Here is a 14,166-nt window from a genome sequence, read left to right as displayed (position 1 = left end):
CGACGTTACGTTAGAACCTTATACGAATAACAATCGTTTGATTAAACTACCACACGGTAGAAAACTAAATTTATCCGAATTTGTCGGGGCAAACAGTTAATCGTATTGGAAATCACGCGACGTGGGTTTACCGATTTTCTCCACTTGTATTTTTCGCTCGCGCGATAGCAGCTCGAACGAGCGGGTTCGACGAGTGAAAGTTCGGTTAATCGCGTTAGTTTGAAAGATAAAAATTAATGGAACGCGCGTCTACCGTCGACGTTAATTGATAAAACGAATTGTTACAGGTCATGCGAACAACGGACCCAACTACTACGGCAAATTAATCGGCTCGTTGAAGAACTACGCACATGGAATCAAAGGAGACGTGTACGCCGTGGACGACACGACGATATTCATAAAAGGATTCTGTTACGATGGTACCGGACCGGACGCGTACTTCTGGGTGGGCAATAGCTCCACGCCCACCCCACAGGGTTACATCGTCCCGTATCCGGAAATAAAGGAGGGAAGGTAAGAGTGAAATTCTTTCTTCGCGCGTAATTTTCCTACAGATATTTCCATCGTTGTCGTTCTATTCCTACTGAAATCTGAAATGTTGCGTCGCCATTCTTTTACGTTCGAGAGGCAAACCGAATACGCTGGTTCTCGCGCGAACGAGCACGAACGAAGAAAAGACGAAAAGCGACAAAGAAGAGTGGAACAAAGTCGCGTATGCGGTCAGGGTTGACGCCTGATAGAAACGCCGAGAAGAAGGGGAAAAAAAGAAAAGGGGGACGGAGGTGGACGCAAACGGCATACCGTAACCAAGGGATGAAACGAAACTCAAAGAGCTTGTTGCGTGCGTCGAGGGGACAGGCGGTGAAAGGGGAGAGGATAGGGCGGGGGATGAAACAGACGGAAGGCCGGGCGAACGGATTGCGGGGGTGCAGTTAATAAAACGGGAATTATACGGCCATCTCGTTCGGATTTCGTCCACGCGAGCACTTTATTACGTTTCCACTCGCTGTTACTTGTCTCTGTGCTTCGTCGTTGAAATTCGGTGAAAAAAGTTGACACCGTCTGAGACCGGCTCGGCCTCCTTCTCCACCCTCGTCGGAACTCTGCGAGCCTTTTAAGTCGCGAGAGATCGCCGCGCACAATAACGATGTCTCGCTTAAACGGATCCAATTGAACGGAGATTATTAGAGGACGATATTAGAAGTATTTGTTCCTGTTCGACGGGCTCTCCTCGTCTTCTCGAATGTTCGCGAGCACGATCGATACACTGTTGTTTGCCAAAATCGTCGACGCGTTGCACGGCCAGTCGATGTACGATCTCGTCGGTGAAAAAGTGGTCAGCGAAAAACGCGGTTCATTAGGATAGTTACGAGGACTACAACACGCTGGATCCTTCAAACCTTTTTCTTCTTGTTGCTCTCAGTGACCCGGTGGTGCTCAAATTGTACAACTATACGGACATCATTCTGAAGCTGCCTAACGGGAAACGGATACGGGACATCAAATGGCTGAGCGTTTGGTGTCGTCGATTTACCGTAAGTCAACTCCAACGTTTCCTTTCTTTCTGCCTTCTATTTACCGTGTGTGTCCGTGTCTAGATACATACCTATACGTGTATCTATATGTATCATATTTATACGTAGGTATATATGTATATAGAAAGTATCTTTTCACGAGAATATTCGCTGCGTCGAGAATCTATTCTAAGAAATCTTAAACTTTACTCCTCGTCTCCTTTCTCCCCGTATAAATTCCCTTGTCTCGTTGAATCCGATGATAGAACGACGATCCTCTGTAATCTCGTGTACGGCATTTCCAATAAATTTGTGCGACATACTCGGCTCCTTGGTCGCGGCGCAGGGAACGTGGTCGTGGCACGGAGCCACCCCCGTCGCGCGACGTTTTATTCGAAACCCCACGACGCGCGGAGAATGGAGATAACTTGATTTTTGAGGAGGTACGTGGGCCGCCCTATCGGACATGCATTCGTGGTCAATGGTGCGTGTGAGATGGATACGGAAACCGAGATCAGGGGCGTGCACGCGTTTTCGCACATTCACATACGCGAGAACGAAGCAGCATAGTTGGGTGCGTGCACGCACCTAAAGCATGCGTTTAAGTCGTTTCTCTCCCATCCCCGGTTCCCCTCCCTTTTTCTATTTCTTCCGGTACTACTTTTCTGCTTTCGACTTTGCTTTCATGAATTTTCACGGAATCGCGTCAATTTACGGGATCGGCATAAAAAGCATCTAGTTATCGGAGAAATTTACATTTTCTCGTAGAACTCGCGCATTCGATGTTCGACGATTATCCGACGTTAACGATCATAGTAATCCGGAATAATTGCAATTTCTGTACGCATTTCCTTACCGCGATACGCTTTTTGCGAGCTTCGAGAGAAACATCGCGAAGCTTAACGAATCTGCCCATCCTTTTCACGATTCACCCTCTTGCACGCCCACTCGCTTACCCACAGATCCAGAGTCGTCCGGTCGGTCGCACGAAAGTCAGTATCGCTTGTTGGAAATATCCGAGGGAGAGAGAAAAGGTTTGAAACGAGCATATCGACGGTAGAGAGCGAAGCTTTTGCTCTTATATTAGGAGGGCTTTAATATCGAAGTCTGAGGGGTGCTCCCATACCGTGACAACCCTCCATCAGACACGCTCTGTCACCGCAAAACGCGCTGTCCGCCGCCTATGCTCCATTCTACAGGGTGTCCCGTTACGATCCACCCGGTAAGTGATCGTCGAGTTCTTTAGTATAAATCGATTCCTCTCTCTCTCTCTCTCTCTCGTTTTGAGTGCACCGATCAGGGACGTGAGTAGAAGCCAGACCAGTCGTCTAAGGGGAACACGATGAATGTACGATCGTGATTTTGCGATAGGAATATAGAAAAGGCTGTTCTACCATTTCGCGAAAGGTTGCCTGGAAAAGATTGAAAAGTCGCTTTCGAAAAAATCTATTTGTCATGGAAGTAACTTTTGAATACAGTGGAAAATATTCTCCCGTTTCTATGTTACGTAGCGCGATCGAAATTTGTCCCTTATTCGACAAGTGCATAGGTAAGTTTGAAACTTTAATAACACTAATAAAAAGAAAATGTTAAAAAAGAGATGTAAATGAGGAATCGGGTACCCTCGGTTTCCCGCACTAAGGTCAACATCCTGATAAAGTTTAAGAAAATTAGCGTCTTTAAAACAACGACTTTTCCAGCGACCGCTACACGCGACTCGAACGATCGCTGACACGCGCGAATGTACCTTCTTCCGATAGACGGTGTCTATTTGACGACGTCTCGATACAAGGAAAAATCCCCAAAAATACGATCCCCGGAAGGGCTTTGGTTTCTTCGATACGGTGTTCTTCCATTTATTCGTGATTCGCTAAAGATTTGAAACGGCTGGTAGGGTATACCGATCTCTTGAAGGGGCTGACCGATACACACAACAGGGGTAGGTTTTGCTTGGGTATCTGGTAGACAGGAGCTGTCTGTCAGTCGGTACACCCTCGCGTTACGTCGAAGGATGTATTGTTGGAATAAGCCTTCTTCTTGTTCCGCTTTTCCTTTTCCCCTTCTGTTCTCGTTCCATCCATAGATACACCGCTATTGCTGCGCGATGCTTGGGTTCCTTTTCAAAAGAACTCCAGGAGATATCCTTGCTCGATATCAAACCACCGTTCAATGGACCACTGATTCAGATAGGATTTAGTAATTTTTTTCCAGCTTCCATCTCCCCTTGCCGGGCAGACCAACGTCCAAAACGGTCTCGCCACTTTTGCACGCGATTGGGGGAAGCCTCTGACTGCCGGGATCTTATCCGCGGGGCTTCCTCGGGGAATCCAAAACGTTCAAGCCGTTGATCGGTCTTTCATCTCGATCTGTGCCTTTCTTTCTTCGTCTTCGAACCGCTTTTCGTTAGTGTATTCTTTTGGTGACCCGTGGCAAACTCTATTCGACCACCGTGACAGAGCAGCGAAGAGAATGAAGAAAAGAAATTCCGGTGGAAGATACTTTGTTCGTTCTTTGAAATATATTTGAAGTATATCCTGCTGCGATGCCTTGATTCGTAAACTTAATTCGATCAGAGAGTAGACGTACAATGAGAAGAGAAATCGACGGATAACAAATCGTACAGTCTGTCGTATGTATCGGTCTGACCAGTGAACGACAGCAACTACTGCGGCACGCGTTGCCCACTCACGCTGCCTGCGAGGAAAAATCAGAAGAAAACGAAGGAAAATAGAGCGGAATGGCTTCACCCCTGAATCTCGTACGTGCTTTCTGCCATTATGAATATGCACGGTTCGCGTTACAGGTATTTAATCTTTCTCTGTACCTCTCGTGCGATCATCGGATGTACGATAATAGACAATGATGGACGATTACGCAATTGGAATCGCGTTGAAATATACGTTTCGTTTGATTTATTTGAAATAAATCAAAGCGTAATACAGTGGATTTAGTCGACTCTAAGATATTCCAAATCGATCCTCTAAACGACAAATTATAGATTGGTGGCGCATTTAAATTCTATCAGCTGGGGTATCGCTGCAACCACCGGTTTTCGGCGATGGTTGTGTTTTAACAGGAAGAAGAAAGGGTCGTCCTGTGGGCGTGTCACGGCATTTGCATTTAAATTCTCCGTCTCTTTCCACGAACACTGGGAGTTAATTAAACGCCTTATAGTTTTCGGGGTGGGATGATGAAGTAGGACTGTTTGTGGCACCAAGTGGACGATCCTAGCCCGCTAGAACGTCAATTAATAACCGTTTCAAACGGGTTGTAAATACGAGAATGGCGTTCCGTTTACGGAATACGATCCTCAACCAGTCTACCTCCGTTGTCAACTATTGCGTCTTTGTGAAAAATATTTCTAACGTTATGTAATACGTATTACGGTCGTATCTTTTGTTCCGTTGGAATTACGAAACCGGGAAAAATATCAATCTCGAACGAAGATGAAAAATATATACGTATGTAGCGCTTGTTTATTGAAAAAATATTGTCACAGATTACGCAGTCTTTGCGAGGGAAAAATGTGTGGGGAAAAGCGGGGCGAAAACATGAGCAAAAGCTCTCGTATAAATCGTTTGCATTGACAGTATTTATTGTGCCGGAGCGACAAATGTTTTCCAACCACGTTGAAGGACTTCTCGGAAAACACTCCATGGCATTCCAGTTTCGCTCTTTCCAGCCGGTCGACGCTAATCGTCGATCGGAAACTGGTAATATCGTCTTCAAATATTTTACCGCTGACACGATCGTTAAATACATATCGGCGTACGCGTATCGATGGCGCGAAAAAAAAAAAAGAAAAAACGAAACATTTACAAAATACACGGAATAACGTTTCCCGGTCTCGAAGCCACCAAAATATTTTCACGTTGGTTTTAATACCGCCTCTTATAATAGAATCACTCGAAAGCGAAGGAAACAATGTTCCTGTTAAATATAAAAATTCCACTCGAAAAGCTTAAAAACCGCGGGGAAAACAGCAATGCGCGTATAAAAGTGGTTCTGTTTTAATTTCATCGTATCAGCGTTATCGTAGCTAAAAAACTCGTGGTAATATTTAACCAGGGTGAATAAAACTTTGTTTTGCAGATTCTTGCCTATGATAATTTCTTAATTTTCGAATAATTTACCTCGTTAACGATACATTAGTTGGTAGACTCGTTAACGTGCTACACATCCCGAATGCGATTTTGGCAAGTAAATTACCAGTGCTTACCGATGATATACCAATCGACCCATTCGCAAGACCAGCTTTAACCCGTCGGTAACTTGGGCAGTTATCGTTTTGTAAAAGTAACGCAAAGTTGTAAGTCGAGAATTGGATCGGGCCCATCGCTAGTCCTGGGTAAGATCGTTGCGCATGGGCAGAAAGCAGCTCGCCGGGTCGATGTTGGCCGGGGCTGGCTGACTGGCTGCCGGCTGCTAACCGAGGATGCTCTCCCCCTTTCTCTTCGTCTCTATCTTCCCTCCCTTCTGCCCTCTATCCTCATCCTCTCCCTCTCTCCTCCTCTCTCTCTCTCTCTCTCTCTCTTCCCTTCTGTCCTAAGTCTAACTCTTCTCTGTCTCCGTTTCGCTTTCTCTTTCCCTCCAAAATTCTTGCCGCCGCTATTCACGCGCTTGCTTCCGCTTCCACCTTTTGTACCGTTGTATCTGCAAAGAACCCCCTCCCCGTTCCTCTCGACAGTACTTTTTGGAAAAATTATTTAGTTTCGTCATCGTTTCCTCGTTTCCATTCCCATCCACAGATTCGCTCTCTCTCTCTCTCTCTGTGAACTTCGTTTCTTCTCCGTCCCAATGCCTTCGTTTCTTTCGTTGGCTTTCCTTTTTTCCTCTTTGAAGCGATAGTACTCTCGGTACGATGGTCATTACCCTTGTCTGCGGCGTCGCGACTTCCTGGTCGCTTCAAAGGGCCGCCATTTTGAGAAGACTTGGCCGATGGCTACGCGGTCGAGTGGCGAGGATCAACCGCTTGCTTCGAAAGATCGAAGATACCGTCGATCGAAGCTTGAGAAAGGAGCGATGGCTCTTTGAATTTTAAAGGGACAATATCGCGGCATCGCTAGCTACCATCGCTAAGGATTTTTCCAACGACGGAACCGAAAGGCGAAAGCCGTCTCGTTAGTGCTCGTTTCAAAAACCCACTATCGATACCGACCCATAAAGCACAAACGCCGGCAAAGGGATTAGAAGAGCCGAATAAATTCTATTCTATAAAATTCTATTCTCACCCGGTACATCTTCCCCGCAACACGCGATTACTTATTCCGTGAAACGAAGATCTTCACCGAGGATGGTAGTTTTAGAAGCTGTCGTAGAATTCGCGACAGACATACGATTACGTGATTGCACGTTTTTACGAAGAAAACTCGTTTGTAATCGCGTAACGCGGCCTATGAACCGAACCGGGTGGCATGTATTGTAACAGGACGCCATTTTGAAGCCACCCCAAAGCTCGACACACGTTTCAAAGCAGCCACAACGGTGCATCAGGTGCATGACGGTGCTGCAGTCACGCATATAAGGCTATACACGCGTACATCGTGCGGCAAGTACCGTTGGAATCTCGCCAAACCTATAAACTTACCCTTCCGTCTGAAAAAAATCGGTACGCCATCGAAATTTTAACGCGATCAAGCTAATCGACCAAGTTCAAGCGGTTATCTTTTGTGTTTCCCTGCCTCCCTACCTGTCTGCCTCTTCCCCGGCCACCCTACTCGTCGTTGAAAATAGAACGATATACTAACGAGAAACGCGAACGCCATCGCGCGTTGCAAAAAACGAACAACACCTAGAAAAGGGCGAAATTAACACGAGTACGAAACACCTGCAGCCACCAACTTTTTTACCGTCTAAGTAACCCTCCTGCTGGCGGGACCGGCGGGGGCGGAAGGGGTTACCGACCATGCATTTCCACGGTACATATGAACAGTATCTGCGCAGGCAGCATTCGGATACACATAAGTGGTCGAGTACACACGAGTAGACGTGGAAATGAAATACCGAGCAGAGTGGTTGGCTGGCGATGGTGCAGAAAGAGAGCGGGTCGGTAGCGCGTTGGTTGGCAAGAGCGGTAGAAGCAAAACGAGTGGAACGAGGCGAAGTGGAACGAAGTTAGTATCTCGCGTCTGACCAGCGACGTACTTGAACAAAAGTTATCATTTTTCGTTGCGAAACGAACGAGCGAGCGAGCGAGATAGCGAACGAATTCCATCTTGTCTCCTCCATTTCCACCCCTACTTCCATTTTCTTCTACCTGAAGGTCCGTTGGTAGATCTTTCTTTTACCCGTTCTCCAGGCCATTCCTCCAGCTTTCTATCTTTCTACTACTCCTAACTACTCCTTTCTATCTTTCTTTCTATAATTTTCTTCTCGCTTTTCTTACCCTGTAACTCGTCTCTTCCTCCTCCTAACGTCTCCTTCTCTGCGTATCGGTTCACCGATCTCTTTCTCGCTTTGCCCCGTGGTTCTTCCATCGTTGTCTCTCCCTTTTTCGCTCATTCACCCCGCTCGTCGGTTTCTCGCGGTCTCTCATCCGTCTCTTTTCCAGCGGCTTCTCCCTTTCTGACCGATTCTCTGGCTCGTTCGCCTCTCCTTCGCACCCTCTGTCATCCGCTTCCCCTCTATATATCTTTCTCGCTCCCGACACGCCGATTGGACGGGAGCTTGCGAAAGTTCCAGGTATCCCGGAGGACCGCCCACCGGTCCTCCTGCAGCCGGGAAAGTTTCGTCATTCCGTGCAGAACAGGGAGGGAATCCGCTGCTGATGTTGCTCCGCCGGCGACGCTGTATACCTTGGCAATTGGTCGGCCCTATTCAGAAATCACGCGACACGCCACTTTCTGATAACCTCCGGCACCGAGGTGTAATTAAATTTCCAAGGATTTCGCGAATGAACCTGGACCGTGTGTCCTAGATCGGTACGCTCGCGTAATCGTGATTTTCCAGAGACTTTCGCAACGTACAGACGTTTAACGTAAATATTTTATCGCGTTATTTGCCATTCTTTCTTCTTTTCTTTTCTTTTTCTTTTATTATTATTATTATTTTTTTTTTTTTTGATATTTCACGAATCTTTCCGTTAATAAAAACGTATTAGTTAAATAGGGAACGAGTTCGAGGAAATATATAAATATCGAGTAATATGGTACAGAGCGTGGAGCAATTACGTTGGCAAGTTTATAAACCGTTATCAGTCCCCAGGCGGCGCGCGTGGAAACAGCTCAGTCGGAAAGAAGTTCGAAGTGACGCGAGAAATCCATGTAATTAGACTGGTGAAACGTATTTAACGGGAGCTTATCCCCGGTTAGTATAAAGTTTCGATTAAAAAAAGTTCCATTAAATCCGCCGGCTAAGATATAGAGGAATTACGAGGAGGGGAGGCTCTTTTAATTTATCATCTGCTTTAAATCCAACGGACGCTGCTTGATAGAAGCGGTCCTTTTTAGCTCCGATTTCCAAGGTTCGGCCAATTGCCAGGATCGGCATTTCACGAGAGCCTCGTACAAACACGATGATACTTCCTGACCTTGTTCCACGCTATATCCTTCGTCCATCTACGCTTGACCTTCGAATCCAATCGTCTTCGTCCTACCTTGTATAAATTATTTCCCTCGCTTGAAAATATTTTATATTTCGATACTTTCCTCGAAAACACCCGAATCCACGGCTTTCCTCGATCGAACGATTAGCCGAGAAATCTCGGATGTCGTAAGATCGTCTAGACGTTGAGACAACGTCGTGACTGCGTTATCAATTTAATCGTCTATTGGCACGACGTTGAACGATAATCGCGACAGACTAGAATCGCTGGCCCGGTAGCAGTAAAGTGCAACATAACGTGCGTTTGCTCTCGTTCGATGAAGAACAGGGATAAGGGGCGTTGCTATCGAGCCTAACGATGCTCGATGTCTCAATTTCCGTAAGAACGTGCGCCTCGCAACAGGGGGTGACCAATCCCGAAGGGGAACGCCTGCCTGTCTAGGGACGATACGGAGCTGATAAGGTGCTAAAATAATATACGGCTATGACCTGTTCGGAATCTCTCAGATTCGGATGCGTTTCTTTCTTTCCTTTCTAATTATTAGTCCCCGCTACAGAGATTATCGCTAAGCGAGATCGATAAACACGGATGGAAGCTTTAGGGAGAAAGATAGAATTGACGCGTGTATCGCTGTATCAGACACGCGATAGCTTCTGTAAGTTACGATTAGATTAATTTATTTCCTTGGTCAATTTTTATTACGATAATTTTACCAATCTTATCTTTACTTTTCTTAACAGAAGCAGTCGTTATATTGTTTTTGGATCGATATTTTAATACAACGTTATTTGCGTTCCTTCTTAGTCGTTCTAGAGTCTCTATCTTAATTTTACCAACACTTGGATCGTTTCTTCAAATTATTGTAAATTAACGAGAATCCATTCGGGCAATTTCTTTCTGAAAGATTAAAGAGATCAAAGTACAATAATAATTGATGAATGTAAAGGCGATGGAAAAATCAACGTAGAGACGATATTTTTCAGTTACAAGGGCAGATTATTAGATCCGTTCGTCCTCGATCGTGCAGTCGCCTCCCTTTCCCCGGGATTGTTTCTTGATGCTATCTCTGACTCTCCAGTTTGTTAGGGGGATTTATTTGATTGAATATCGACTGTTCGGGCACCCGCCTTGGTTATAACGAGTATATCAGCATCGGCCGTATCGCACCCGTCCACGGGGACCACCCCCGTGAATTGTGTTCATGGGGCGGTACGGATCTTAATCCAAATCAACCGACCGGGGTCTTGGTCACGTTTTTTTCGAAAATAACGTAAGAAAAATGATCGCGGTGAATTTATTCGGAGATCTTGTTCTCTGAGAACGGGTATAATTCGAGATTTGAAATCTTCAAATCTTCAAACCGTTGAATTTTCGATTCTTTATATTCTATTCTGTAACGCGTGATTGCAGTTTTATAATTTATATCCATTACCACTTGGCACCGAAAAACGTTGGCCATATTACGTGGAAGACATTAGATTTAAAGAGATTTACTCACGGGTGCGCGCATGGCGCATACATAGACCCAAGACTCGCATAATAGAAGCCGATTCGAATCTAAATCCCAGCTTACGAGATAAACAGTCTATTAGGGGCTGCAGTAACCCTCGGTGAAACTTCCACCGGCCTATAACGACCAGATCAAAGGTATCGGATCGACGAGGACCCCTCGTGACCATCGTATCCCGATTTATAAACTGCCGGTGTCTTCCTTTCGCGCGACTTCAATTTACCGGAAATTTTATTCCCCCGATCGATTAGAATTCCGAGTAATAATATTCGGATGATTTTCAAGCAAATTATTTATCGAATTTTCCATCGACGATTATTAGCAGAAACACGAGTCTAGTCGGATATCAGCGATTCTTATCTGATAATGAAAAAAGTTCGACGTAAATGGAAACGTGAAATTTCATTCGAATCGAAAGTTTACCAAAAGCTAGTTTGACAAAGGGCGATTAATTATTGGCTGCGGATGATACCGTACGCGGCGCGTGATGATCGACGTCGAAGTATCGCGACTTTCGGTGTTCCCAGCCTTTAGCGATTATCGCGAAAACAACGGCATTCCAACGGAGACCGCGTGATGGCTTGCAGGGAAAAATCGATGTTGAAAAGCGAGATGAAAAGTTTTAGCGCGTAAACTGTCCGGGATGGACGGGTGAATGGATCTCGCGCGAGATCCGCGTGAAAGAGGCAAAGTGAACGGTTGGTGAAAAATATCGAGCAAGTTCGTTTTGATCGAAGGTGTAACGTTTCAAGGAAGATCGTGGAATCGCGTGGGCGATCGTAACAGGTAAATAAAAGGTATTCGTTGGACGATGTCCGTATTTAACGCGAAGGGTTGTCGATAAATATCGAAGGAAGACGCGTGGGTGCTGTCAAATTCGAACATTTCGTATTATACCACCCATAATTTCGTAAATTTACAACGTAATTAATCGTAACGTGAATGGCAAAGTTACGCAACCATTGTCCCTTTTTCGATGGAATTTCTTTCGCGTAAAACGCTTTACACGTAGGCACCTTAAATTGTTTTCGAAATTACCTCCTCCCTCGTGTATGTTTGAACAACATCGTACGGTATCGAGTACGTCGAGTAATAACGAATTAATCGACGAGTAATTCATTCATCCGGGGACCCAACGTGCAAACTCGGGTGGACCCTCGACTCGCATACTCGCATAAGCACCAATTTTCAGAAGATCTCGCCCACTCAAAACACCATTAAGCTCGAGTTCTAGTTCATTGGTAGCCAGCATCTCCGTTCCTCTTTCTCTCTCTCTCTCTCTCTCTCTCTCTCCCTCCCTCTCTGTCTATCGCACTGTCTGCGTATACGCGAGCACATAGCCACTCGCAGAGGGTGGATATGATTGACGAGCCCTTAAACGAAATGGGATTAATGCGCGTGCAAATTTCGAACTCAGCCGGCGGGAAGGGAAACGTCGGGCCCGGCTTGCCGATAATCATTATTATTAACGATGGAATTAGTATTCGACGAAGTGCGGACTTGGGAGAACTCAAAGGGAGCTACTTTGCTTTCCGGGCGCCGACATAATGCCGGCGAAAACTTCGTAGACAATGGCGAAAAGTTTCGCATCCGTTTTGTTCCGTCGTTTCCAATTGGTCCGTCCAAATGTTTAATTTCCTTCGCCGTTCTCCGATCACGTTGAACTTTAAAAATAAAGGTGAACGTTAATTTGCCGGTTGAATGGCCAAAAGGAGTGTACATCGGTGGAAGATTAATTTTTAAAAGCGACGCCGCGCCGTCTCGTTGCTGTCGCCTTTTGAAGCGTGCCGGTTCGATCAACGACGAAGTTCTTTTGCTCGCCAACTTCCTGCCTCGCCGGAAAATTATTAATCGAGTAATCGGCTGGTCGATCCTTCGCCCAAGTTCCAGTCCCATTCACACACCTTTTCACCTGCGATTTTTCCTTCGAAATTCGACTCTACCTGGGTGTATCTACCCTGGTTCGAGTCAGTGACGCGTACTTGTCCTGCAAGAGAATTCGTGTTATCATCGTCGGTTGGTATTGGAAAAGTAATCGTGAAAATAAGATTACGTGGAAGGAACGTTGCGAAGGAAACGATTAAAGAGGCAAGGAGAAAGGTGACCAGTTTCAAGATAAAGAAAAAAGCGACTAGTTCGCAAGCGAGTTCGTCAGGATCGTCGTACGTTGTGTTTTAATTAGAAATCGGTCTGGAACGGAATAGATGAATTTGTCTGTTTGTGAAATTTCACGCTTCGAAGAGGCTCGTACAATCCGCTCGAGACGAAAGTAAAAGAACGATTTCTGAGGAACTGCTGTTCGAAATTTTCCGCGCCGTTTATCGATGGATCGAGTTGCCGAGACAAGAAAAACGACAAAGTTGCCGGGAGAGTGGTTCTCCTGGAAATTTCTTGGCCCGATTGGAGCGACGTTTTTCCGTGACTCGAAAAGCTTGTCGGGAGGGAAAAGCAAATAATTTAACGAATCCGGCGACCCTGATATGGAAAACTCATATCGTCGGTTCAAGGTATCGCGCGTATCGATTTCTTTGTAGACAAAAGTCTGCGAGTCGGTTCCAAAGAACATCTCGAAACGGGCGGAATCAGGCCACGTATACAGTAGCCTTGAGCGGAATATCGAAGACGTCGAAGATATTCACCGACTTTTCAATCTTCCACTCTTGGCACACTTCTCGAGGAGTCGATAAAAAAGACAATAGAGAAATAGCGGCCGACAGAGCCGGTTAATCGGTCTACGCCAATCACACGTGCGAGTAGATGCTTGAACCTACTGAAAAATCCTTAAATAGTCGAAACAAAATTGGCACGTTCGGATCGAATAAAATGACCGAAAACGGAATAGCTCGCTGTAGATATAAATTTGCAAAGTCTCTTGATCGATCTAAAGCAAAAAGGCTAGCAAACGTTTTTTAAATATATAAACGACATGAAAACGACGTAAAAATGGGAGAAAAAAAGGAGCAGAGAATAAAAGGGGGAAAAGCGGAAGTGTATAAAACTGTATCGTACGCGAAATAGATTTGTCCAGGGTTACGGAATGAGTTGAGAAATCGTCGCGAGCGCTGAATTTTCTCCCATAAAACGTTCCCCAGGGGATAAGCGAGTAGATCACCCTGTATACGGGGTGGAATCCGTTTCTCGGATTTTACGAGGTCCCGCTCGAGATCTTTCTTTTTCTACTTTCTACTCCCCTCTCTCTCAGTCTCTTTCTCTCTCTCTCTCGCCCTTTAAACCTCCACCTCTCCAATCGCGTTCCTCTCTTTTTCTTTCTATCGTTATTCCACTCCTATGCTTTCCTCGTCTCGCTTATTCAGACGTTTGACGGAACTTAGAATATAAACGACCCCAAACCAGACCCTATCGATACGTCAGCTTCAACAGGGGGTAAGGAATGATAGATCGACTTTTTCGACTGGCAGGGTGTAAATATGCGGTCTCTGAAAGACAGCTTGATGAGACGGTTCCTGTTCGACGCCGGAAATCTCTCTCTCTCTCTCTCTCTCTCTCTCTCTCTCCCCCTCTGTCTGCCCTCTTGATCCTTTACCTTCGACAGGCAAATCGAACCTTCGAATCGCTCAACTTTCTCGTGAAACTTGGTC

At 45.7% G+C, this 14,166-nt stretch overlaps 1 protein-coding gene across 8 annotated transcripts in view; it reads left to right on the top strand.

The window, feature by feature from the left end:
* Positions 1-14,166, top strand: part of LOC126919732 (protein Skeletor, isoforms B/C) — a 53,601-nt gene that overhangs the window by 31,687 nt on the left and 7,748 nt on the right. For all 8 annotated transcript variants that reach the window (XM_050729290.1, XM_050729287.1, XM_050729286.1 and 5 more), the window contains exons 3-4: positions 288-513; positions 1,424-1,535. In XM_050729290.1, the coding sequence (XP_050585247.1) occupies positions 288-513; positions 1,424-1,535 (338 nt within the window). The remainder of the gene's footprint in view (positions 1-287; positions 514-1,423; positions 1,536-14,166) is intronic.

The sequence above is a fragment of the Bombus affinis genome, chromosome 8 (assembly GCF_024516045.1).
Source record: "Bombus affinis isolate iyBomAffi1 chromosome 8, iyBomAffi1.2, whole genome shotgun sequence".
NCBI classification, from domain to species: domain Eukaryota; kingdom Metazoa; phylum Arthropoda; class Insecta; order Hymenoptera; family Apidae; genus Bombus; species Bombus affinis.
Note: the sequence above shows the minus strand (reverse complement) of the source record. Positions and strands in the feature narration are given on the sequence as shown.